General features: G+C 43.7%; 1 protein-coding gene across 1 annotated transcript in view; it reads right to left on the minus strand.

Annotated features, from left to right (window-relative positions):
- The window catches only part of Cstpp1 (centriolar satellite-associated tubulin polyglutamylase complex regulator 1), a 182,083-nt gene that overhangs the window by 13,537 nt on the left and 140,812 nt on the right, over positions 1-27,734 (minus strand). Inside the window, exon 4 of the mRNA XM_075961369.1 lies at positions 5,945-6,029. Coding sequence (XP_075817484.1) covers positions 5,945-6,029 — 85 coding nt within the window. The remainder of the gene's footprint in view (positions 1-5,944; positions 6,030-27,734) is intronic.

A 27,734-nucleotide genomic window follows, 5' to 3' on the forward strand; every position in this document is an offset into this window, starting at 1 on the left:
ACAGAATCATTGGAATCAACAGCCTAGCTGCTCAGGTCAAGGTAAGCCTGTCTTCCTACAGATTTCTTAGCCCACAGGATCTTCTGGAGTCTGGCAGGCCCTGTGCTAAACAGCAAAAGGCAAATATGACCTTCAGCAACCATGGAGGAACCTGAAGGTAGCTCTAGGTGCCAACCAAGTAAGTTCTCTGTCATTTTTAAATCAGCAACTCAATAAAATTTTATCTTTTTCAAAGATCTCTGATGCAGTTTGACAGCTGAGAGGTTTTGTCAGTTTAAAAGGACAACCTCACCAAACAAATTTCAGTAAAATAAAAATACAAGACCTGCAAGTTATAAAGGTGTGAGGACAAATACATGTTATCAAATTTCTCTCCCACACTGCCTTCCATAGTCTTAAAAATACTTTTCATTGTTCAAAAATATATGTCACAGTCATTCTGACATAAATATACTACTGTTTATACAATGTATATGTCTAAAACTTCTGTTTTCACAAACCCAAAGAATTCTTGTGAGTTCCAGGAAGCCCAATTGAAGGATCCACCTAAAATAGGTCAGATACACCCCTCTCAATTCCCTGGTCCTAAATTTTTTTTCCTTAACTTAACTTTGTCCTCTGTTCTGCCAATAAGAGGCAAGCCATACCCACTCCCTTCCCTATCCACTGAGGCAGGCAGATCTTTCCTGCTTGCAGCCTGAGTTCCTTCCTTTTCTGTCTCTCTCTCAAAGAGACAGTTTCTGTCTCTCCCTTCTCCTCTCTCTCTCTCTCTCTCTCTCTCTCTCTCTCTCTCTCTCTCTCTCTCTCTCTCTCTCTCTGCTTGGAGACTTGCAGCGTTTCTGCTGCTGCAGCCACCAGGGATCCTGCAGCATTTTTAATTTTAGCATTACATTGGTGCCATGAGTGGTGTCAGTGGGCAGCATGTCCCAAAAGCAGCCAGCACTAGGCAGGGACTGGCACAGGTCCCCGAGCGGCGGCAGTTGGCCATGTGGCAGCAGGCAGCAAACAGCTGGTCCCAGAGCAGCCAGTCCCACACAGGGAAAGTACAATTCCCTGAGTGGTTGCAGCAGGCCACGAGGAGAGACAGACAGATGGGCACGCCACGAGACCATGCTGCAGGTCTCCAAAGGCAGCTGATCCCGGGCAGGGAACCATGCAGCTAGTGAGAGACAGACATGTCATGCAGAATGAGGTTGGATATTTATTTAGTGTGTTACCAAGGGGAAGGGAGAAGGGGAGAAGAACAGAGAGGCAGAGAGAAAGAGAGAGAGACAGAGACAAAGAAAGAAGGGAAAGAAGGGAGAGACTACAGCTGCTTCTTCAAGAGGGAGAAGGAAAAGGAAGAGACTCAGGCTGCAAGCAGGAAGGAAGATTTGCCTGCCTCAGCAGACAGGGGAGGAAGTGGGCATGGCTTGTCTCACTAAATTGCTGGTGCTCACCTTGAATTCATTCAGGAGTCCAGGCAAGCTTTGAACCTATGATCCCTCTTGCCTAACCTCTGTAGTTAGGATTACAGGTCTCTGTCACCAAGCCAGGCTTGGTTTGTTTACTTTCAACATGGGTCTTACTATATTGCCCAGACTGGACTCAAACTCCTGAGCTCAAGTGACGCCCCTTCCATAACCTCCCACGGAGCCACAACTTCAAGCACGCATCACCAAGTTCAGCTTTTCTGAGGGCCATCGTCCTGGGGATTGAATTCATGGCCTTGTGCATGCTAAGTATGTGTTCTGTTACTAGCTCACGCCTCAGTCCCCAATTTTGCTGATGGTATCTTTTGTTGAACAGAACATTTACATTTTAATTCCTTGGAAAGTACAGTTGTTCTCAGCCTGTGGGTCTTAACCCTTTGGAAGATACTATATCAGATAGCCTACGTATCAGATATTTGCATTACGATTCATAATAGTAGCAAGATTACAGTTATGAAATAGCAACGAAATAATTTTATGGTTGGGGGGTCACCACATCATGAGGAACTATATTAAAGGATTAAATTAAAATCAGGAAGGTTGAGAACCCCTGGTCTATTAGTTAGCATTTGACATTTGAGGCCAGGGTTCAACTTGTCATTGGGAAATTTCTGCTTCTTTAATGATACCTCCCTCGTCCCTCTGGGATATCATCCCCACAAAGGCGAGGACTTTTTGTTCTCTGTTCTAGCAGCAGTACCAGAAAGGGTACCTCGCAGAAATGGCACACTTCCTCAATGAACACTGGCCGCTGAATTAACAGTTTTGTTTGGGACAATTGTATTTGTTTTGTTCACTGGGCTTGGGCTTTTTGTAGCATGTTTAAGAATTCTTTTGCCACTTCACACCAGATGTTCAGCAAACACTTGAAGAATGAATTCAGGAGTGAGATACCACTTTTCATTCACTATACTATATATGTATTTAAGGTTTTTTCATTAAAAATATTTTTTTGAGGCTGGTATTACTGTATATCTATAGCTAAGCTGAAACTCTTGTTCTGCAGGGCTGGGGATTGAGCCAGGGCTTCACACACGCTGTGAAGTTCTCTGCATTCCCAAGCCCCAAGTGCACGCTCTCAGCAGATCAGAAAAGATGAGATGAAGAAGCTCTAGTGACCATAGGGGATAACAGGTCTAACTTTTCTCATTCCTGAAGGAATGCTGAGGTGGAGGGCTTGTCTGGCTGGGCTGCTCTGTGTTCCCAGCCCATCACACCTGCTGCCCATGGCCTGGCCAGAAGGCTTTGTTGCCCTCGTGGAAATGCTCCAACATGCGCAGGCTCTTTTCCATAAGCATCACCACAGATGGAGCCTCCTGCAGCCTGTGCCCAGACCTCAGGGCCCTGAAGAAGCAAGCTGGCAGTGGATGGCTCAGGGCAGTTCCTCTTCTTGCAAGCTAACCACCCACATCTGGAACTCTGGTCAGATGCCTGGGCCCGTGGACGGGGAAGCTGGCATTCTGACTTTCAGGACAAAGCGTGAAGAGCTTCACAGTCGAGAGGCATTTCTGGATGGTTAGAGCTCTCCAGCACACACAGCTGAGTGGAGTCTTGCAAGCACTCCCCCGTGGACTTCCCCAGTGTGCTGTGATTTGTATGGCACACTCACAATCCCTCATATTGTTGTTGGCATGGCTGGTTATGATGTGCCCATTCCTCATAGTGAGAGGTGCAGTTCCTCTTCCCACAGGGGCCTAGAAACTTCTTTGTGTTGATAACTGTACAAAGCACCATGACATTAAGAATTTTTGTTTTTTACCAACACTTGAGAGGTAGAGGCTAGAGATCAGAATTTTTTAAAACTAATAACTAATTCTTTTCTTTAAGATTTATTTATTATTATGTGTACAGTATTCTTTGTGTGTGTATGCCTACAGGCCAGAAGAGGGCACCAGGCCCCATTACAGATGGTTGTGAGCCACCATGTGGTTGCTGGGAATTGAACTCAGGACCTTTGGAAGAGGAGGCAATGCTCTTAACCACTGAGCCATCTCTCCAGAAAAAGGAATTTTAAGATCATTTTGGGCTACACAGTGAGCACTAGGTTAGTCTGGGCTACCTGAGATCCTGTCTCAACAAAGAAGAATTTATTTTTGTTCTTAAACTTTTATTTATTTAAAAAATTTAGATTTATTATTAATGTTCATGAGTACTTTGCTTGCATGTATGTCTGTGCACTACATACAGCCTGGTGCCTGTGGATGTCAGAAGAGGGCACTGGATGCCCTGAAACTGGAGTTACGGACAGTAGTGAGCTGCCATGTGGGTGCTGGGAAATTGAACCCAAGTCCTCTGTAAGAACAACAAATGTTCTTAACTATCGTGCTGTCTCTCCACCCTGTTTTTAAACCTTTAAAATAAAGATCTTGTTTAGAGCTGGAGAGATGGCTCTGTGGTTAAGAGCACTGCCTTTTCTTCCAAAGGTCCTGAGTTCAATTCCCAACGACCACATGGTGGCTCACAACCATATGTAATGAGATCTCGTGTCCTTTTCTGACCTGTAGGCAAACATGCAGACTACTGTATACTTAATAAATAAATAATTATTTTTTAATAAAAGCTTGCTTATTTGTGTGTGTGTAAAGTGGTATACATTCATGCACGGGGTATCTACTGCATGTATCTGTGTACACACATGAAGGCCATGTCAGGGCCATAGGAGCTGGAGTTACAGATGTTTGTGGGGTGCTGGCTTGCTATGTGGATTCTGGGATCTGAATTCCAGTCCTCTTGCCTGTGCAGTGCTCCTAACTGCTGAGTCATCTAGACCAGGATTTGTGGTTTCCAAAGTATCCTATTATTTATGATCTTGTAGTGCTTACACAAATCTGATCACTTAGAAGGGTCTGGGGGAAGTGGTTGTGGCAAATGCCAAGCTGCAACTTCTACCTGTTTACTGTACTACCAAGAATGGAAAAGGAAGGGCTCAGTGGTCAAGAGCACTGGCTGCTCTTTCAGAGGATCTAGGTTCAATTCCCAGGATCCACATGGTGGCTCACAGTTCCACAGGATCTGACATCCTCTTCTGCCGCTGTGGGCAGTAGGCACATAAGTGGTGCACAGGCAAAGCATCCATATGCATAATTCTATAGACAAATAAATAAATACAAAGAAGGGAGGGGAAGACAACGGCTGTCCTGGAGTGAACGGAGCCAGGGTGACACACGGCGAGTGCTGGCAGGCAGCGCAAGTACTCAAGAGGCCCACGTTAAACACTGCGCTGTGAGGGACAGGAATACATTTTATTAATGACTCTATCCTCAGTATTCATAGCAGCTACTTGCATAAAACTGGCACCCAAGAACTATTTGATGGGGCTGGAGAGATGGCTCAGTGGCTGAGAGCGCTTGCTGCTCTTGTAAATCTAGTTTTGGCTCCTAGCATCCACGAAGTGGCTTGGCTCTAACTCCTTTTCTTACCTCCTGGTGTTCTTGCACATGTGGTGCACATAAATTCACACCGACAAACACATATACACAAAAAAATTAAATATTCTGTTTTGTTTTGCTTTGGAGCCAAGGTTAGCCTTGGCCTTGAACTCAAAATTTCTACCTTTGCCTCCCCTAGAGTCCTAGGAGGACCACAGGTGTGCCCCACCAGGCCAGATCCTTCTCCAGACCTTATCAGAATTCTACAAGAGACATCTTTCTTTCTTTCTTTCTTTCTTTCTTTCTTTCTTTCTTTCTTTCTTCCTTTCATTCATTTATTCATTCATTCATTCATTCTTTTTTTTTTTTCTGAGAGGGGTTTTGTTAAGTCTGGAGAGCCCCAGCCCCTGGTATTCATCCTAGCCCCCCTGGCCTGGGAGTTGCATTAGTCTGGACTCCAAATCCCAGCATGCCCACTCCCACAGGGTATTTAAGTGGGCTCCCAGAGGAGAAACACTAAAGAGATTCCGGGTTTGCATGTGTTCCCCGCTTTCCTGTCTCCCCGTCATGCGCTCGGCCACCTGAGAGCACTGTATCCAATAAAACGATGGCATTTTGATTTGGTTGATCTGACCTAACTGGATTTCTTTGCACCGGCAGAGCTGCTGGTTTTAGGAGTTTTTCCTAACAGGTTTTTCTTTGTATCTCTGGCTGTCCTAGAACTCACTCTGTAGATCAGGCTGGCCTCGAACTCACAGAAATCTGCCTCCCTGAGTGCTGGAATTAAAGGTGTGTGCCATCACTGCCCGGCTCATATTTCTGTTCTTAAGTTCTGACTTTTTGTTTCTTTGTTTTGTTTTTTTGAGACTGGATTTCTCTATGCAACAGTTCTAGCTGTCCTGAAACTGGCTCTTATAAGCCAGGCTGGCCTTGAACTCACAGAGATCCACCTGCCTCTGCCTCCTGAGTGCTGGGACCAAAAGCCTGTGCCACCACTGCCCAACTTCTAATGCCTTTTCTGAGATACTCTGTTCTGGTTTCTCTGAGAAGTTCTGGTCCACAGAGTACAGCTGACTTGAAGACTCAGACTTGGGACATACGTACCTGGCTGCTTTCTGAGTAAGTTCCAGTGGGAAATCTGGGCACAGTAGCTGCAGCAGACAGTGGTACTCCCTCATGGTCAGCAAGTCTGCAGCACAATGAAAAGGAGTAGGTTAGGACTGCAGTTCAGGCCACTGCCCACCCTTGGTTAGGTCACGGCTTTGAGGCCCAGTCTTTAGAATGCTGCTGCAGCCGGAAAAGCAAGTCAGTGTAAAATGTGGGGTTCCCAGATGGGAGCTGTTCCACTGTGACTAAAGGTCAGAGTGTGAGCTCATTTTTACTCTTTCAAAGCTGTTGAAAAGAGGTGTGGCTACAAACAAGAAACCCTGACCTAGGGTGTGGTTACTTGGTGTCTTGGACTTTAAGAAGGCTCATAGAGGTGGATCTGCTCCACCTTGACCAAAGGTCAAAGAATTCAAGCCTATTCCTGCCCCTTTATTTTAGAACAGGAGGTTTGACATAGGGAGTGGCTGCCTACAGGACTCTTGGTCTAGGGTGTATGTGCTGCATACCCTGTCCCAAACATCAGAATGCTAACTCAGGAAATAGTGACTTGATGTCTCAAGTACTGTGTCATGCCCATTGTGTGTCATGTTAAAACAGTCTTTTGCCTTCTCCACCCTTTTTGTATTGGGGTATATAAGCGTATGGAAAATAAATGTGGGCAGATTCAGAGTTGCCCTCTGGCACTGTCCTAAGTCTCTGTCTACTCTGCCTAGCATTTGTTGATGTGGGAGTGATTTCTTATTAATAAAGAAACTGCCTAGACCCATTTGATAGGCCAACCCTTAGGTAGGCGGAGTAAACAGAATGGAATGCTGGGAGAAAGAAGCTGAGTCAAGGAGTTGCCATGGTTCTCCCACTCCAGACAGACGCAGGTTAAGATCATTCCTGGTAAGCCAGCTTGTGGGCTACACAGATTAATAGAAATGGGTTAGATCAATATGTAAAAGCTAGCCAATAAGAAACTGAAACTAATGGGTCAGGCAGTGTTTAAAAGAATACAGTTTCCGTGTAATTATTTCGGGTAAAGCTAGCCGTTCAGGCGGCCGGGTGCAGGGACTCAGCCCGCCGCTCCTACTACTACAGAGTGGCACCCAATGTGCTAATGAACTCCACGTAAAACCTGAGAGGGCTTAAAAAGGAGAGAGAGAGAGAGAGAGAGAGAGAGAGAGAGAGAGAGAGAGAGAGGAGAGGGAGAGAGAGAGAGAATTTAAGACAGCTTTTTGCTGTTTGTGGGTTGCGTGCCGCAAAGAAATTGTCCTGACTCAGCAGCAGGAAAAAACTGGCTGTTTTAAAATGCCGGCTTTCTGGGCTGTGCCGCCATTGCGATCTCTGTCTGGCCCCTGTGGGAGACAGAGCTTTTGAATGGAGCATTTGGAGTAAAGCTCTACGGCTTGGTTGATGGCAATGTGGACTGCTGTGTGCCTGGAACTGTGTGTGGCTCAGGGGCACCAAATGGCTCTGAGGCAGGAGCTGCTCAGCTCCGCCATGCTGAACTGTGCTGGTCTCAGGTAGGAACTACCGTATTTACCATAAAAACAGCGCAGTTAAGGTTTAGACTGGGCAGGAAACAGGCTGTACCTTATTACCGTATTACCTGTACAAGGTGCAACTTAAGTTTTTAAGAACTGCTTAACATTTTAAGAAATGCTCCTGGATAGTAAAAAAATGTTACAGATTCACAATAAAACAGATTCAGACATAAAAGACCACACTGTTGGATGAATGTACGTAGGCTTGAGAGAGAGAAGAAAAAGAATAAAGTTAATGGTTAAAAAAAAAAAGGTAAAGTCTTTAAAGAGACAGAGTACAGATAGTTAAGAGATTAAAAGAAATAAAGAAAAATAAGCCACGTAAAAATGGAAAATTCACAGAGAGTCTGGATTGTGTACATTGTGCTTTCTTTAAAATTTTTGACTCTAAAGGAGCTAAGTACAGAGAGACATTTCATTACATGGGCTGCCAAGCTAAACCAGAATGGATATAAGGGTATTACGATTTCAAAATTTGGGTCTAAGAATATGATGCTTTGGAGAGGGTCTTCTTTTGTTTTCACAGAGGACCAGACCCTGTGGATTTCTTCTATTCCAATTTGGTATGATAGACCACGCCCTCCTGAAAGGTTGTTGTGAACATCTTCAGAAAATTGCTTCGCTCAACTGCCAACTGAGATGAAACTAGCACACAGGTTATACCATGAAAGACCTAATTAACGACGCCCCCATTCAGCAGGAAGCAGTTAGGAGAGAAAAAACTGCGCCCATGTTCCCAAAATATTGTTTATAAATGTTCTTTTACATTTAAAGGGGGAAATGATATAGGTATGAATAATTTGCATTGGTGTGGATTTTAAGGTCAATTTTGTTATATGTATATGTATTTCTGATCTTGATTAAGGTTTGTGATTGTGTAGTTCATTTTTAAAATGTAATGTATAATTAGGAAATATAGGTTGTTGATGGATAATCATAAATAATAGTCAAGTTTGTAGTCATGTTACTTAGATTTTCTAGATATATAGAGATATATTTCAGATAGGCATTCTTCATATCTCTCAAAGGCTACAGAATATGGCATTTAAAATATTTTAATAACTTAGGACTTTTCATGACAATGACACATGTCTGCTCCTGGCGGCACCAATCTACTTTGAGAGGAAGATGGGCATCGAAGAGGATCCTTATGGAGTTTGATAGCCATTTGGGCAAGAAACTGCTCTTGCCTGGACTATTGCATAAACTGGACACAGAGAACCCGCAGAGAGAGGACTACTGAACTTGCCTAAAGGTGAGACGGTCTTTTGGGGTTCATGACTCATGAAAGAGTCTGCGAGACATTCTGCAGGACACAGCAGATAGTGACTGAACTGTCTTTGAAATTGCCTGCTTCATGGAAATGTCTGCTGGATACTATGGGCCTGAAGGCTGAAGATGGATGCCCCAATGGTACAGAGGAACTTTGGGTGACTGTACAGGCAGCGAGATGTCTCTGTCATTTTCTTGTTTACTTAGGTAATATTATATCCTTCTGGAGTCTTTGATGGAGTTGAAGAATGGATAGGTAGTTACAGTTTTCCATTGTTATGATAAAAGATAAAATAGATATAAATATTGTAACTGATTCTTGCTTAATAACTGTTTTGCTATATGTAATTTTATTATGTTAAAGTTAAAGCCTTTCTTTTTTTGTTTAAACAGAAAAAGGGGAAATGATGTGGGAGTGATTTCTTATTAATAAAGAAACTGCCTAGACCCATTTGATAGGCCAACCCTTAGGTAGGCGGAGTAAACAGAATGGAATGCTGGGAGAAAGAAGCTGAGTCAAGGAGTTGCCATGGTTCTCCCACTCCAGACAGACGCAGGTTAAGATCATTCCTGGTAAGCCAGCTTGTGGGCTACACAGATTAATAGAAATGGGTTAGATCAATATGTAAAAGCTAGCCAATAAGAAACTGAAACTAATGGGTCAGGCAGTGTTTATAAGAATACAGTTTCCGTGTAATTATTTCGGGTAAAGCTAGCCGTTCAGGCGGCCGGGTGCAGGGACTCAGCCCGCCGCTCCTACTACTACAATTTGTAATCCCCAGACTCTTACCCTGGAAGGTAACCAGATGAGCTCCCCGACAGTAAAAGACGGAGTTTTTTTTCCTATGGTGCTCTGGCTGGTCTGGAACTATGTAGACCAAGCTGACCTCAAACTCACAGAGATCCACCTGCCTCTGCCTTCTGAGTGCTAGGATTAAAGAAGTATACCACAGCTTGCCCATGAGGTAAGATTTTAGGACTAGTAACTAGCAAGCCACCCCTGGGTGAGGCACCAGTTATAGTATTCCAACCAAAGGAGCTGCATGGGCCCAAGACCTGGCCAAGTGAAGAGAGGAAACAAGAAAGCCCCTTTATCTATCTTCCTACCCTGATGTTCCCTGACTCCAAAAGTGGGTGGACGAGTCATGCCAAGGCTGTTTGAGTCCATTCACAGTCTCTGGCATGGCAATATTTACCACTGCATGCCCAAAAAACCATCTAAAATTATCAACAGGCAGTAAGGAAAACATATTGCATGCATGGGACTGGGGTGGAAAGAGGACAAGTCAGGAGGAGCACACAGCACAGAAGCCCAGGACTGCCGCAGGCTGACGTCTTTGGGATGCTTGCACACATATCTGGTCATCATATTGTTATAGGAAGCCAAGACAGGTCCAAGATACACAGCAAACAAATAATTCCTGATCTCTAGAAGCAGTGCTGTGAGAGACCAGCCAGGCGTTCTGTGGGCCAGATGTGCCAGAGAGGCGAATGGCAGCGAGGCTCACAGTGTCCTGAGAGAGGAACCACACTGATGCTTCCCCATGTGGTTGTTTGGCTGCAGCCTGTACTACAGCTAAAAGGCTCTGGGTCAGCCAGTCAACAGCAGTCTTCAAGAATTCCCAAGGAGCACTGGCTTTCAAACATGGACGGCCAAACTCATGGTGAAGCAAGAGCAATGTGGCTGCAGCTATCCTAAGTGGGAGGAGGGAGCCAGAGGATCTGGCTCTGCTGGGGAATGACACAGGCACTTGGGTTCTTTGGACCTAAGTTAGCTCAATGTAAAACTCCACCGGTTCCATTCCTGTGCTCTACTTACTATGTGCTACGGGAACTAGGCTGAAAATTTTAAAAAAATACACACACAGGGGCCACGGGGACATCCTTGCAACAAGAGTGCCCAGAATGCCCCTTTTCTATATAATTATGAGTGATCTGTCAGGTACCCATAGTTCCCAATCTCCCGGGAGCCTCCATTTGTAACCATGTCCACCTGTCACCCTGTGCCACTGTGAGACCATACGCAAGCCAGGAACCAAGCTGGAGACTTAACAACACATGCACACTGTTGCGGGAGGTCCTTCCGCTCCTCCAGCCTATAGCCGCTGAGATACCAGCCCATTGGGGCATGGTCTTTAAAAAAGCGGCCACTTCCCTCTCCTCTCTCTCTTCACTTCCTGCTCCGCCGGCGACTAGACTCCCTTCCTGGTTGCGCAGAGGGCTGTTGTCTGGGACGGTGATCTGTAAGTTTTTTCCCCTTTAAATAAATACCACCCTATTAATCATAATTCCAAACTGGTGTGGGATTGTTTGTGACTTACGCCTTCACCTGGTGTCCAACGTTAGGACCTCTCCTTCCCCCGCTCGACTGCTGGCCGTGAGTTCGGCTTGGTGCGAGCCCTCCCTTCCTCAGCCGTGGCCTGTGCCTCGTGGCGGCCTTGTGACCTGTGTCTTGTGCGTGGAGCCAGCAGTTTAATATAAATTATCATGCACTGGCTTTTCTTGCTGCAGTTCTTTATATTTTTCTTTTAGACACCTCAGATTGACTTCAAGTCCCTACATACCCTATTGTCTGCCTCCCCACGTGGATTTAAACTCCACAGGCCTGCATAGTCTCTGCCCGCGTGGTTCGCTCTTTTCTGAGTCGTTTTTAAATCTCCCTTGCAAGCACAGCTCTTAAGTGGCACGAACCAGAGCATGCAGTTGCCGGTTGCCGAAAGCTGCAACCCCTCAAGGTGACTCTGTCACATGGATGCATACACGGCTTCCAGGTTACTCTTCTCTACCCCTGGATTCTTAGTTTATGGTTCAGTGTACGGAATTGATTTAATTACATTTACTTTGTTGAGCAACTTGCATTTCCCAATTTTTAACAAATACTAGGCTGACTCTGAAACAGGACCCTGTTTTCGTCGCGACTTGGCAACAGCGCCACCTGCTGGATAATAGGCAATATGGCAGTTTTCGTTTCCAACACGAATTTTACTGTTCTGGTTACCAATAAAATGGGTTATATCATGCAAGGTTTATATGACTATGGGGATAACTTGATTTACTGGTTACTAGGTTTCAGTATTCTTTTGCATATTCTATCATTTAGGAAGAATATGGCACTCCTAAGAACCATACAATCTTTACTAGAAACTCATGCAGGTCAGGAGATTCAGGATTCAAAAGAGACAATAATAAAAAGACTTGAAATGATTGAAGAAATGATTAGAGCTGGTGAACAGAGTAATAAGGCACAAGGACAGGATACAATGCCAACACCAGCTATTAGAACTGGCTTACCCAGGGTTTTAGCGACATGCCCTATACTTAATTCTGACAAGGCGTCAACTTCTAAAGGCTCAAAGGGAGTCAGAGAAGCTAGATGGACACCAATAGCAATGAATGATCTAAAAGAAATTAAGCAAGCTATTGTTAATTTTGGCTTGCACTCTGCATATGTAAAGGAAATGATAAGGACTTGGGCTTCTAATGCTAGAGCTACCCCCCATGATTTCCATCAGTTAGTGTCTGCAGTTTTAGATAATGGACCTTCCTTGATGTTTGGAATTTATTTCAGAGAAGAATCCAAACATATGGAACAGCAAGGAAGAGCAAAAGGTGTCGAGGTTTCCCAAGATCAAATTCTTGGTGCAGGAGAATATGCTAATCCATAGGTACAAGCTCTTTATGATGATGAAGTACTGTGTCTATGTCACCAAGCAGCTTTAAATGCTTGGAATAGGATACAAGATCCAGCAAAAAGGGTTGAATCATATACCAGAATTAGGCAGGGACAGAGAGAACCCTTTATTGACATTTTGCGAAGATTAATTAAGGCTCTGGACATAGGGGTAACAGACCCAGAAGCTAGAAGGATATTTCTTGAATCTCTAGCTTTTGAGAATGCAAACATAGAATGCAAAAAGATATTTGGGCCTTTAAAGTCTAGATCAGCACCTATGGATGAATGGATTCAGCATACGATGAATGTTGAGACGTTTAGTTATAATGATGAATCTTGGGTAGGAGAAGCGATTTCCACAGCAATGAGGAGACATCAAACGGCCAGGTGTTTTAATTGTGGTAAATTAGGACATCTGAAAAGGGATTGCAGGCACAGAATTTCTAGGAATAATATCTCCTCTGGGAATGACAAAAATAGGAGACCTAGGTCTTCAGGTATATGTAGGAGATGCGGTAAAGGCCAGCATTGGTCCAACGAATGCAGGTCAACAACAGACAAACAAGGCAACCCGATACCATCGGGAAACTCCTTGAGGGGCCTCTCGCAGACCCCCAAGCCAACAGTGGCCCAGCCATTCCCAGTCACAGTGGAGAACGTGCCTCACCAAGAAAACTAAAAGCTCCAATTTCTTCTGAAAAAAGTAATATTGGTCTAAATGATGAATTGCGCGTGGAGTATGAGTCAAAAAACCCAGCAGGACAGAGTAAAGGTATATTTTGGCAGACTTCTATTAACGATCAAAGATCAAAGCTAAGAGTCTGTATAAATGGCACTTTTATTGAAGGCTTATTAGACACAGGTGCAGATGTAAGTATCACTACTCCAAAATCTTGGCATCCGAATTGGCCTCTTCAAGAGGTAGATGTTCAGTTTCTGGGAATTGGAACCCTATCTTGTGTAAAACAAAGCATAAGATGGGTTGAATGCATAGGGCCCGAAGGGCAAATAGGAAGACTAAGGCCATATATAGCTAATATTGCCATAAATTTATGGGGCCGTGACCTGCTACAGCAATGGAATACCCAGATTAACATTCCTGTAGTTCTAGGAACTCATAATTCTGGGAAAGATATGATGAGGTATTATGGAAAAAGGTCACCAGCCATTCAGGCTGTACAAGAACATACAGCAAATACCAAACCTTTAGAGGTACCAACAGCCCTACCTTTAAAATGGCTAACTGAGAAGCCAATATGGATCAAACAGTGGCCTCTAGCTGAAGATAAATTACAGGCATTGGAACAGCTGGTGCAAGAGCAACTAGATGCTCACCATATTGAAGAATCAACCAGCCCTTGGAATTCTCCTGTGTTTGTTGTAAAAAAGAAATCTGGTAAATGGAGAATGGTGACAGATTTAAGAGCTGTCAACAAAGTAATTCAACCTATGGGCCCACTACAATCTGGAATTCCTTTGCCTTCTCTATTACCAAAAGGATGGCCTCTTATAATTATTGATTTGAAAGATTGTTTTTTCACTATACTGTTACAAGAAAAGGATAGAGAAAAATTTGCCTTCACAGTGCCTACTTATAATAATTCTCAGCCTAATAGGAGATATCAACGGACTGTCCTCCCACAGGGTATGCTCAATAGTCCTACATTGTGCCAATATTTTGTAAGTAAGCCATTGGAAATAATTCGTAAACAATTCCCCAAGTCCATAATTTATCATTACATGGATGACATCTTGTTATCTGATTCAAATAAAGATACTTTAGAAAGGATGTTTGAAGAAGTAAAGAAAGTCTTGCCTAGGTGGGGATTACAAATTGCCCCTGAAAAGATTCAAAGAGGAAACTCTATTAATTACCTAGGTTACAGAATAGGGTTAGAGAAAATTAAAACGCAAAAGGCACAAATTAGGAGAGACCGGTTAAAGACTCTTAATGACTTCCAAAGATTGTTAGGAGACATTTCCAGTCTACGACCAGCTGTTGGGATAACACCTGATCTAATAGTTCATTTAAACAAAACCTTAGATGGTGATAAAGATTTGAATAGTCCAAGAAAACTGACAGCTGAAGCAGAAAAGGAACTGACAATGATTGAGGAAAAATTACAGGAGGTACATGTGGATAGGGTGAACCCAAATCTTAGCTGCATCCTAGTTATATTGCTTTCCAGAATTTCTCCTACAGGGATTCTAGTACAGAGGGAAGATATTATTTTAGAGTGGATATTTATACCTAATAAACCAAGTAAAAAATTAAAAACTTATGTGGAAAAAGTCTCTGAATTAATTATAAAAGGTAAGCTGAGACTTCGTCAACTAGCAGGTATAGACCCAGCAGAAATTAGAGTGCCTTTTACTACTGAAGAAATAAAAAAGTTATGGGAAGACAATGAACTGTGGCAAAGAGCTTGTGCTAATTTTTTGGGAGAAATTAATAGCAACTATCCCAAAAGTGGTAGACTTAACCTCACAAAAAGAACTTGTTGGATTCTTTCTAGAATTGTACGTGATGCTCCAATAACTGGAGGCCATACGTTCTACACTGATGCAAATAAATCAGGGAAAGCAGGTTACAAGTCAGATGAATTGAGTAAGGTGGAACAAAGCCCTTATAATTCTGTCCAGAAGGCAGAATTATATGCCATTCTTATGGTACTAAGGGATTTTAAAGAACCTCTTAATATAGTTACAGATTCACAATATGCAGAAAGAGTTATCTTGCATATTGAAACTGCTGAACTTATACCAGATGACACAGAGTTGACTTCATTGTTTATCCAGGTACAAGACATAATCAGGAACAGGCTTTGTCCGATGTACATAACACACATCCGGTCCCATACAGGTCTGCCTGGTCCTCTAGCCCAAGGCAACGCTGAGATTGATCAATTATTGATTGGAAGTGTGTTGCAGGCCTCAGAATTTCATAAGAAGCATCATGTCAATAGTAAAGGCCTAAAGAAAGAATTTTCCATTACTTGGCAACAAGCTTAGGACATTATAAAGAGATGTCCTACTTGTTCTTTCTATAATTAAACACCGTTGCCTGCAGGGAGTAACCCAAAGGGTACTAAGAGAAATGAAATTTGGCAGATGGATGTGTTCCACTTTATGGAATTTGGTAAATTAAAATATGTACACCACACCATAGACATGTATTCAGGTTTTCAATGGGCTACTGCCCTGAGCTCAGAAAAGGCTGATTCAGTAATCACACATTTATTGGAAGTTATGACCATCATGGGTATACCTGCACAAATAAAGACAGATAATGGTCCAGCATATGTGTCTAAGAAAATGAAACGCTTTTTTGATTATTATAATATAAAACACATTACAGGTATACCAAATAATCCTACAGGTCAGGCAGTTATAGAAAGATCAAATCGTACTATAAAGGATATGCTGAACAAACAGAAAGGGACCAAAAATACCCCCAGAAATAATTACATAATGCTTTATTAACCTTGAATTTTCTTAACGCTAATGAGAAAGGAACGACAGCAGCAGAAAGACATTGGATAATGGAAAAGTCTGCTGAACTAAATCAACTGATTTATTTCAAAGATGTGCTGACCTCTCAATGGAAGCCAGGAAATGTGCTACGTTGGGGAAGGGGTTTTGCTCTTGTTTCCAAAGGAGAAGAAAAATTGTGGATACCATCAAAATTAATAAAGTTTCGATTTGAAGAGGAGAAACCTCTTGGAAAGGAGAAATGACAACTTATCCACAATGATGATATTCATACAGGTGGTAAGAAAAACATATAGAATGGGGGCATGGTTCTGTTCTTATCTCCACAGGAAAACACTCATCTTTGAAAAATTCAAGGGACCCTGGATGTTTGGATACTGACAGATGGAAAAATACCTGCCCAATAGGAAATATCAAGAAAACTGAATGGGTTGCCTAAGTAAAATATATTAAACCATATTTCTAAATTTATAGAGCTGGTTTTGAAGTTGGACTCTGGCTCAGTCCCTCTCCAATTCCAAGCCTGTTAGTAAGAGAAAAACCCAGAGTTTCTGGAGTTTCTGTCTCATGTCAAGAGCCATCTATGGGACAGAAAGAAATATGAGTTTAGAAAACATCTTTGCTTTTCTTCATATCTATCATACTTTTCATTGAATATATCTATCATGCCTTTCATTGAATATATATATGCATGTCTATATATGTCTATATGATTAATGTTTAAGTTTTCCACAATGAACAAGGAGTTTTTCCTGAAGTGACATTTGAAGTTTCCAGGAAGAAGATGGGGCCCCACAACAACAACTCCACCTGGTTGATATGACGTCATGATACTGATAGCACTACTACAAGACCTGTTCTGGGTACCAGCTGCATAAGACGATCCCAATTTGGTTAGCTGAAATGGTGCACATCTTGTACAACATTCTGGCCAGACCTCCACAAAATACTCAGAGACTATTTGCAATTTTAAAAGACATTGATCTTGAAATTTAACCATCATTTTACTTTCACAGGATCCCCCAGAAAGAACGTCGTCCCCATGACAGCTGGAAGTAATTCTAGAGGATGACGTCCCCTTTCCCAGTAAAGTTTGCCCCTGGGTTTAGGGACATCATTTAGGGGTTGGGAGATTGGGGGAGGAATTTTATAAGCTCAGGGATCATTTTGGAAAAAAAAAAAAGAGGGATGATGGGATAATAGATTTGTAATTGTGAGTTACTGTTTTTAGACAAATATATTGGTATCGATTCTTGTATATTGATACAAAGTTAAATTATATTGACTATTGTATGCATGCATGTTTCTACCTCTGTTTAAAATATTCTTTATGTATTGACATATATTGTATTGATAAATATATATTGTATGTATTTACCATATTGCAGTGTACATTTCTACCTCTGATTAAGATACTTATATATTGTTTGTGTATTGATATATATTTACCTACTGCAATGTATATTTGTACATTGTTTATATTTGGAGGTCATTATCCTCATTTGTTACACAGTTGTTTATTGTCTTAGTCTTTAAGTTAGATAGATATTGAGAATTATATAGATTAATAGTCATCTAAGTTTGTCATTTATAATTAGACTAATCAGGTTCTTTAGATATATAGAGATTATACTCAGTATAGATAGATGATCATCAACCTCTTCAAAGAGCTGTAGAAAATGGCCTTTAATCTAACTCAGAGTTTCGTGATAGTGAGACACAATTGCTCCTGGCAACACCGCTCTATTCCTGAGAGAATGTTGAGCACCAAAGACACTCCAACTGTAGCCTTTCTTGTTGTAATAGGAGCGGCGGGGCTGCGTCCCCAGCACCCCGGCCGCATGCTAGCTTATGCCCCGAAATAATTACACGGACACTGTATTCTTTTAAACACTGCTTGGCCCATTTCTATCTAGCCTCTTCTAGGCTAATTCTCACATATTAATTTAGCCCATCTCTAATCATCTGTGTTGCACCCCAAGGTGCGCTTACCGGGAAGATTCTAGCCTACGTCCATCCTGGGTCGGAGCTGAATCGCCTCTGCCCGGGAGAACAGAGCATGGCATCTCTGTCTGAGGCGTCTTACCTCACTTCCTCTTCCTCCCAGCATTCTGTTCTGTTTACTCCACCCACCTATGTTCTAAACTATGAGCCCAAGCAGTTTATTACTTAACCAATGAAATCAACAGATTGATATATGACACTCCCACATCACTTCCCCTTTTTCTGTTTAAACAAAAAAAGGAAGGCTTTAACTTTAACATAGCAAAATTACATATAACAAAACAGTTATCAAGCAAGAATTACAGTTAAAATATTTATATTTATTTTATCTTTTATCACAACAATGGAAAACTATAACTATAACTATCTATTCTTCAACTCCATCAAAGACTCCAGAAGAATACAATATTACCTAAGCAAACAAAAAGTAAGCAACTTTTAAAACTCTAGAAATGACAGAGACATCTCGCTGCCTGTACAGTCACCCAAAGTTCCTCTGTACCATTGGGGCATCCATCTTCGGCCTACAGGCTCATAGTTTCCAGCAGACATTTCCACAAAGCAGGAAATTTCAAAGGCAGTCACTATCTGCTTGTCCTGAAGAATGTCTTGCAGACTCTTTCATGAATCAGGAACCCTAAAAGACCATCTCACCTTTTGGCAAGTTCAGTAGTCCTCTCTCTGTAGTTGGCCCTCCTGCCTCAAACAGTCAGAGTTTGCCCTGGCAGGATGGCCCAGAAAGCCAGCATTTTTAAACGGTGCAGCTTTTTTCCTGCTATGGCTGAAAACCGAAAAGCATGCATTCAGCTTTTCGTCAATACCGTTTAAGTGTTTTGTGGCAGGACCTCTTAATGAGCTGCAGGGTTTTGCAGCTAAAGCTGAGTCAGGAAGCCTCTCTTAGATGAGAGCGCTTGTTTGCCTCTAGCAAGCAGAGTAGACCCTAGAAATTGTCGCTACCAAGAAAACATGCTTTACTCTTTCCCAAGCTTTCTCAGGCTTTCAGTGGATTCAGTTGTCCACACGTCTGGGCACCATTCTGTTGTAATAGGAGAGGCAGGGCTGCGTCCCCAGCACCCCGGCCGCCTGCTAGCTTATGCCCTGAAATAATTACATGGACACTGTATTCTTTTAAACACTGCTTGGCCCATTTCTATCTAGCCTCTTCTAGGCTAATTCTCACATATTAATTTAGCCCATCTCTAATCATCTGTGTTGCACCCCAAGGTGCGCTTACCGGGAAGATTCTAGCCTATGTCCATCCTGGGTCGGAGCTGAATCTCCTCTGCCCGGGAGAGCGGAGCATGGCGTCTCTGTCTGAGGCGTCTTACCTCACTTCCTCTTCCTCCCAGCATTCTGTTCTGTTTACTCCACCCACCTATGTTCTAAGCTATGAGCCCAAGCAGTTTGTTTACTACTTAACCAATGAAACCAACAGATTGATATATGACACTCCCACATCACTTTCTTTTTGGCAGAACTGGCCTTGGGGCAAAGAAATGCCCATACCTCTACCACTGACAGAGATACAGAGCGTGCATCAATGGATAAAACAGGACTGTCATATCCTGCCAAGACAGGGTAAGATAGTTTTGAAAAGTTGCCTGCCTTTGAAAATGGTATGTCAGTTATGTTAGGCCTTAGCCAAAGTTGGTTGCTTCAACGCTGCAAACATGACTTTGGGTGATTGCCCAGGTAGCTAGTTGTCTCTGTGATTTGTTGCATGTTTTGGAAGTTGTTTTACTGAACTTCCTAATTACCCAGGTAACATTATTTCCCTTCTCAGATCTTCGATGGGGTTGAAGACTATATAAATGTAGTTACTTTTCTCTCATGACTTGGCCAAGTTATTTATTATACAAGACCTAAGCTAGTTAGAATAGGATATTTGTACTTATTGTATATAATTTCGGAGCAGGTTTAGAACTCTCTTACTTAAACAAAAGGGGGAGATGTTGCGGGAGGTCCTTCTGCTCCTCCAGCCTATAGCCACTGAGATACCAGTCCATTGGGGCGTGGTCTCTCTCCCTTTAAAAAAGCGGCCACTTCCTTCTCCTCTCTCTCTTCACTTCCTGCTCCACTGGCAACTAGACTCCCTTCCTGGTTGCACAGAGGGCTGTTGTCTGGGATTGTGATCTGTAAGTTTTTTCCCCTTTAAATAAATACCACCCTATTAATCATAATTCCAAACTGGTGTGGCATTGTTTGTGACTTAAGCCTTCAGTAGAGGTCAAACTTTCATATACTACACAAGTTCTCTACCACTGGGGTATACCTCTAGCTCCTCATTAGGTTCTCTGTATGTGTGTGTGTGTCTGTGTATATGTGTGTCTGTGTGTATATATGTGTGTGTATGTGTATGTGTGTATATGTGTGTAGGTGTCTGAATATGTGCGTGTGTGTGTATGTATGTGTATATCTGTGTGTATTTATGTATGTGTATATGTGTTGATGTGTGTCTGTGTGTATATGTGTGTGTAGGTGTCTGTATATGTGTGTATGTATGTGTATGTCTGTATGTGTGTGTATATATGTGTGTGTAGGCCTGAGGACATCCTTGAGTATTATTCCTCAGGTGTCGGCAAACCTTTTTTAATCTAAATTTTTTAAAAATCACATCCATTTTGGGGCTGGAGAGATGGCTCAGAGGTTAAGAGCATCGCCTACTCTTCCAAAGGTCCTGAGTTCAATTCCCAGCAACCATATGGTGGCTCACAACCATCTATAATGGGGTCTGGTGCCCTCTTCTGGCCTGCAGGCATACACACAGACAGAATATTGTATACATAATAAATAAATAAATGAATATTTAAAAAAATACATCCATTTTGGGGCTTGAATTCAGGCCCTCATGCTGACCGAGCTATCTCTCATCTTCCCTTTAGGTTCTTGGTGTTGCTCTAACTCACATAATTCAAATATTTGTTTCCCAAGGGTTCTATATATTACTTTGTACCTCTCTAATGTAACAAAGGCTCTGAAAACTACTAAAACAAGAAGACCTTCCTGCCCACCCTTTCTGGAACCGACTCTCCCCAAAGCTGGGTGAGGAAGTCAGTCACAGAAAGAGGCTCAGGAAGAAACAAGCAAAACAGCTTTCATGTATGAGAGAGCAGTTCAGATTAGGGCAGCTGGGCAGTGGTGGCGCATGCCTTTAATCCCAGCACTAGGGAGACAGAGGCAGGCTGATCTCTGTGAGTTCGAGACCAGCCTGGTCTACAAGAGCTAGTTCCAGGACAGGCTCCAAAACCACAGAGAAACCCTGTCTCGAAAAACTAAAGCCAGAGAGAAACCCTGTCTCAAAAAACCAAAAAAAAAGGGGGGGGGGGACACCAGCCAGATAATATCAAGGCCAGGGAACTGCAAGAGAGAGCCAGCCTGTACCTCTGGAGATGGGGTACCACAAGTGGAAAGACTGGTTCCGAAATCCAACCACCCCACTGGCTCAGCTTCAAACCATGGGTATGGAACCCCAGGCAAACTGCTTCATCTCTCCCTCTCAGCTTCTCTGCGGTAAACTGGGGACAGCTGGGGTTACTTTTCAGGATTGAAGTCAAAAGAGATGCTATCTCTACGGTACTTAGCAGAATGTCTGGACCTTAGTAACATCAAACACTTGGAATTGCTTTGGTTTGTTTTCAAATCCGGGGGAGGGTGGAGAGGTGAGTTAAAGACAGGAGAGGAGAGGAAACCACCTTTTGGGGTGGGGTGTTTTTTTTCCCTGCTTGGTGCATTTGAATGATTTGATCCACTGTGTTCAGTCTTGGAAAGGCTGTCTGAACAAACGCATTTCTCCCTTAACATCAGCATCTACTCCCTCAACATCAGCACTTGCCTCCTGCATTCCCGGCACAGCACTACAGGGGCGCAGCAGCCACAGAGAGAGCCTTAAGGCCCCAGCTCGCTCAGGCGTTTGTTAACTCCGAAGGCTGCTATGCACACTGGGCTCTCGGGCTTTCAGAGAGTTTCCTAGCAGCCCTTAGGAGTGTATAGTTTTCCAGCTCTGTGTCTGGTGTTCGAATCTGCACTGAACTTCACGGCAGCCTCACGATGCTGACTCCGTTTCTACTCCCGAGTCACAGATGCGTGCGTGCGTGCGTGCGTGCGTGCGTGGGAGCTTGGAAGGTCTAATGGCCGATGACCATGGAGGGGAGCCCAGAGTCTGAGAAACAGGAGGATATGAGGGGTTCTAAAGACAAGAGGGGCTTAGTGGAAATACTAGTTACTGGTGTTTTGAGTATTTACTCTGCTCTCTTTCTGGTTTACATGCACTATGTGACTTTCATCTTAATTCTTTTCTTCCCCCGCCAGCAAACTCACGCTTAGACCAGGCTTGCCTAGAACTGGCAGCAAATGTCTTGCCTGTGTCCTGAGTGCTGGGATTACAGATGTGAACCACCAGCTAATCTTCACGATTTAATTTTTTTTCATTTGTGTGTGTGCATACCATGGAACCTATTTGAAGGCCTCAGGACAATTTTGCGGAATTGGTTCTTTCCTTCCATCTTTATGTGGGTTTTGGGATCAAACTTGGGTTGTCAGGCTTTTGCAGCTACCCACTGAGTCATCTGGCCACCCTAACTGTCACTATTTTATCCCCATTTCATAGACACAAGAATTCAGATTGTGTGTACACAAGGATGGAACTGGCAGTAGCCACAGAGTTAACTCAGCTAACACTTCAGCACCTTGGCTTTACCAATCTGATATGGGAAGGCTCGGGCGCTGGTCTCCCCCACCCCAAACAAACTGCAATAACCAGGTCCAGGCGAACTGAATCAAGGAGACAATCCTAATGAATTGGAATCTTTCTTGTAAGAAATTGAGACTGAAAGGTTCTAATTACCGTAAACAGGAAATACTGAAGCTCAGCCCAGCAGCTGGAGCCCGCTAGGGGAAGCCGCCTACAGCAAGCAGTACACCTGCGCGGCTGGCTGCCCCGCAGCTCTAACCCCGCCCACCTGTGAGCCTCCGCGTCAGGCAGGTGCAGGGAAGGGAAGTTAGTGGCAAGTACCCACAGATGCCTCTCGAAAGGAATCCCCCACCATTAGTAGAGCTCAGCCACCAGGTCCTGAAAGTTCAAAGGCAAAGACTTTGTATAAGATCAAATCCACAAATTAGTGCTTCTCCCTGTGTGGGTGGTCAGAATTGCTGAACTCTCTTCAAAATCTTCCACTAGTCTTACCAACCGGATACTGGCCCAGGACCGGAGAGATTGCCACTTTAATTCTATCATTTCCAGAGGACGCACAGTGCTCTGGCTCGAACATTAGAGAGCCCAGGACTAAATGCTAGCTTTGGCATCGACTTCAACGGACTTAACAACTCCATGCCCCAGTTTCACCACGTATAAGATGTTTGTATGAGCATCGTAGAGCTGTGAGTCAATGTTAATGCATAGACTAATGTCTGGCCCATCACGAGCACTGTTAGTATTTGCCATGACTGTTTTCAGAAACAGAGAAACTCTGCTCTGGGAGGTCAATTATTTTCTGGGTTAGAAGGCTGCTCCTCAGACCTAACTCTGACTCCAAAGGCCACAAGAGTTCCCTCCTAACAGGTGGAATCCAGTTGGTTCATGGAAGCCTTAGCTTCCGACACAGGATTATTGATGTCAGGTGACTAACAGAACCCCTCCGGCCGGCTAATTCCACAGGCAGGGAGGCCAGTCAGTCAAGGTAGCTGTATTGGTGCGGAACTCAGACGTTGAAATCAGGTGAACCTGGTTCTAGCACTGAGCAGCGGACCAATTAGACAACTTCTCTGTGCCTTGGCTATCTTGTTTAAAAGCGTGCGTAGCACAGTTCCTACCTGACAGGAATGCTGTAAACAAAACAAAACAAAGCAACAAAAGCAAAAACCAGAAGAGGTTGTTTATATACCTGATATCTTTATCAAAAGAATCAGCAAAGTGGCTAATCTGTTTAAAACTGCAATACTGTTTTAAAATGAATTGATCTAAGCTTGAAGTCCTAGGCCAGGGGTGGAGGCACATGCCTTTAATCCTAGCACTAGGGAGACAGGGGCAGGCTGATCTCTGTGAGTTCAAGGCCTGCCTAGTCTACATAAGCAGCTCCAGGGCAGGCAGAGCTTCATAGAGAAACCTTGTCTCAAACCATCCCACAAACAAACAAAAAAATAAAAAAGAGTAAGCTTGAAGTCCTGAAATGTGGACTGAACCACAACATGCAGCTAAATTCTGACACTAGCAATGAGTGTGTGCTGAAGGAGCGAGTTAACACAGCCATGTGTCACACAGCATCCTAAGGCAGAGCTCACAGGGGCAGAACGATGGTCACCAGGCTGCGGCATTGTTTGGAAAGGCTATGGAGCCTTTAGGAGCAGAGCCCTGCTGGAGAACTGTGTCCCTGGGGGCAGGCTCTGAGTTTAGAGCCTGGTTCCACTCTGTTCCTGCCCCTGATCTCAAAGCTTCCTTATCACGTTGGACATCTCCCTTCTCTCCCTTCTCAGACTGTGAACCCAAATAACCCTTCAACCTTTCAGTTCCTTTTTCAGAGAGTTTTATCACGGTGAGCGAGAAGAAACTACAGCAAAGAGTGAATGCAGAGAAGGAGATCTCCAGGAATAAGAAGTATTCTGCAAATGGGTATTTGAGAGACTCCAGAAGCTGCGAAGAACTGAAAATGCACATGTCTTGTTTCATAGACACTACAACTATCAGCAAAAACAATTCATCGAGGCAGGTGTGCCACGGCTAGGGTAAGTCCTAGAATCTTCTCCCCAAGCACTCAGTTCCGTTAGCTTAAATGTTTTTAAGGGAATGAATGGCCACTTTTACTATGAAGACCCACGGAAGCCAGCGGTCAGCTCGCAGAAGCACACTGCACTCTGAGCGACGTCAGCGTGAGAACCTTCAAGACAAGAAGCACCCAGACTCGAAATATTCTTTTTGTTGGTTATCTCTACCCTAATCCTAATCCTAGAGATCGATGGACAAAGTTATTTTAGCTAAGAAAATTAATCTAGTCAGAAATGATTAATACACAGTGCACTCACAAGCTAACTTAGCCTCATCTGTAGGAACAGAGAGAGGCGGTTCACATCTGGCCTGTCTTCTGCTGTGGACGTCCCTGCCTCTGAAGCTCTGTGGAGGCAGCTTAGTCATTTCTATATCCTCTCTGCAGGCCACCATATGTCCCCACATTGTCTCACAAGAACTGTGGTGGTAGGTGCCTATAAACTCAGAGGCCCGGGACTGGTGTCTGCCTGCTCCTGAGAGCCATCCCCACAGAGCAGCAGAATGGTTCCAGAGGGAAGAACTTGGGGTATATCTTTGTCTCCCTCAGAGTGAGTGAGCCCAGGACTGTTGGCCCTCCAAGTGTGGGGATACAACAGGTTCAGTCTGAACTCATCTGTGTGGGTTGCCTGTGTGTCAGCTGCATTAGTAGGGCCTGGCTCAGGCCTGGAGATAATGAGATGCTACGAAGCCACGGGAATCTGAAGGGCTGGGTGACCTCTGGCTGGTCAGCTGTATGGTTTGAATAGAGATTGCCACAGAGGCCAGAGAACACCACAGACCACGAGTGGACTCTTCAATTTTCAGTCACAATTGTTTTTATCTGCATTTTTGCAGGAACTATGAAAGCTCACTCTAAATGACACTTACCCTTAGCCAGGATGCTCTGCCAAGAGATGCTCGGAAGGCCATGGAGAGTTTGGGGCATGACCACACCACCCCTTCCCATCCCTAGGGTATAGAGGCTTTGTTACCAGGCCACAGCTGAGTAAATACTGCTCAGTGCTACTCTGTAGAGAAGGGAGAGGGAAGTAAGGGAGAGTGGGGGGCATCTGACAGCTTCCCTCTCCATGGAACATTTGGTACCACAGTTACAGGAAGATCACCAGTCTTAAAGGCCCTGTAGCTGTCAAGCAAAGCCTAGAAGAAAACAGTGTGTGATCCTAAACATTATCTTCTTTGGCAGCACTGCTGTTTCATGTTATAAATGGACGGAAATGACAATTAGTTTACTGAAAGGGAAGTGATCCATAAAAGGAATGAAAAGAAATGGCTTCCAACAACACTTGTGGGGTATAATACTTGAGCCATTATTAACTCTGGCCTCCGCCAAGCCACTACTCCCCAGTGTATCTGTTTAGTATGTTCAAAGAGAAGCAGGAAGCCAAATCCATTATTTTTATATTTTTATTATGACTAAACACAGCACAAATAAGAGATGTAGCTATCTTATTTCTCTGGCTAGTGAGGTTCTAGGCAAAGCATTAAATCAGACAAGGCAATGATCTTGGGGCGATGTTTAGGATGAACAAGAGCAACTGCCCAGGAACCGTCTGCATTAGATACAAATGGTGAGAGATTTGGACTTTTCAATCAAAGATCATATACACACATCCTGATCTGCTACATAAGAATCCCATACCCTACATCTCCATTTTCTGACCCCTTAGATAGGACTGCTGAGGGTTGGGAGTCTACAAGGAAAATAATTCTTTTTTTTATTTTATTTTATTTATTATGTATACGGTGTTATGCCTGCATGTACACCTGCAGGCCAGAAGAGGGCACCAGATCTCATAGATGGTTGTGAGCTACCATGTGGTTGCTGGGAATTGAACTCAGGACCTCCGGAAGAGCAGCCAGTGCTCTTAACCTCTGAGCCATCTCTCCAGCCCCATGTTCATTGGTTTTCAAGACAGGGTTCTGGCCAGGCAGTGGTGGCACACACCTTTACTCCCAGCACTCAGGAGGCTGAGCAGGATCTCACACTGTAGACCAGGCTGGCCTTGACCTCAGACCTCTGCTTGCTTCTGCCTCCCTAGTGCTGGGATTAAAGGTGTGTGCCACCATGCCCAGGTATCTTGCTTTACTTCTAAAGAGAACCGTGTTTCCCATTTAAACAGGCACCACAGAACCAAGATGGAACATTCCAGTCCTGCTCTACAATGGCTGTAAATGGTTCAACAGGAGAAGAGCTAACATGGAGAGTGAACTTCAGCCCCTTCTGTGGCGACACAAAGTGAGAGGAGAGGCTTCCTTGAGAGCTGAAACAATTCACTCAGGCTTTGAAGAATGTAAACTTTTCTTATGTGGGGTTTTATAGTCAGAATAAAGGGTTCCAGGTTGTTTTAGGGAAGAAAAGTCTATTCTACTTCAGCAGCACGTCGTGCTATAGAGGCAATGACCCAGTGTGAGTCAGTGAAGAACTGCTTACATTCCCCTGGCTACAACTTTCCTGGGTCTCAGTTTCCCACCCACAAAATACACAAGTTGTAGTATAGGAAGGTAAAAAAAACAATCATTAAGAGAAACATTTTATTTTATTTTATTTTGGATTTTCAAGACAGGGTTTCTCTGTAGTTATTGGTGCCTGTCCTGGAACTAGCTTTTGTAGACCAGGCTGGCCTCGAACTCACAGAGATCCTCCTGCCTCTGCCTCCCAAGTGCTGGGATTAAAGGCATGTGCCACCACTTCCCGGCAAGGGAAACATTTTAAAAATAAAAATTTTACATGGAACTTTAATATATATCATTGTGGTGGGCCCGCATGTTTGAATGCTTGGTCATTAGGGAGCGGTGCCACCTGACGCGGATTAGGAGGAGTGGCCTCATTAGAGGAAATGTGTCTCTGGGAGTGGGTTTGGGGTTTCAAATGCTCAAGCCAGGCCCAGTGTTTTCTCTTCCTGCTGCTATGGATTCAGATGAACTCTCAGCTACCTCTCCAGCACGATGTCTGCCTGTGTGCTGCCATGCCTCCCACAATGACAATAATAGACTGAACCTCTGAGTGTAAGCAAGCCCCAGTTATGTGTGTTTTTATAATGAGTTGCTGTGGTCATAGTA

Source organism: Microtus pennsylvanicus, chromosome 2, assembly GCF_037038515.1.
Source record: "Microtus pennsylvanicus isolate mMicPen1 chromosome 2, mMicPen1.hap1, whole genome shotgun sequence".
Classification (NCBI taxonomy): domain Eukaryota; kingdom Metazoa; phylum Chordata; class Mammalia; order Rodentia; family Cricetidae; genus Microtus; species Microtus pennsylvanicus.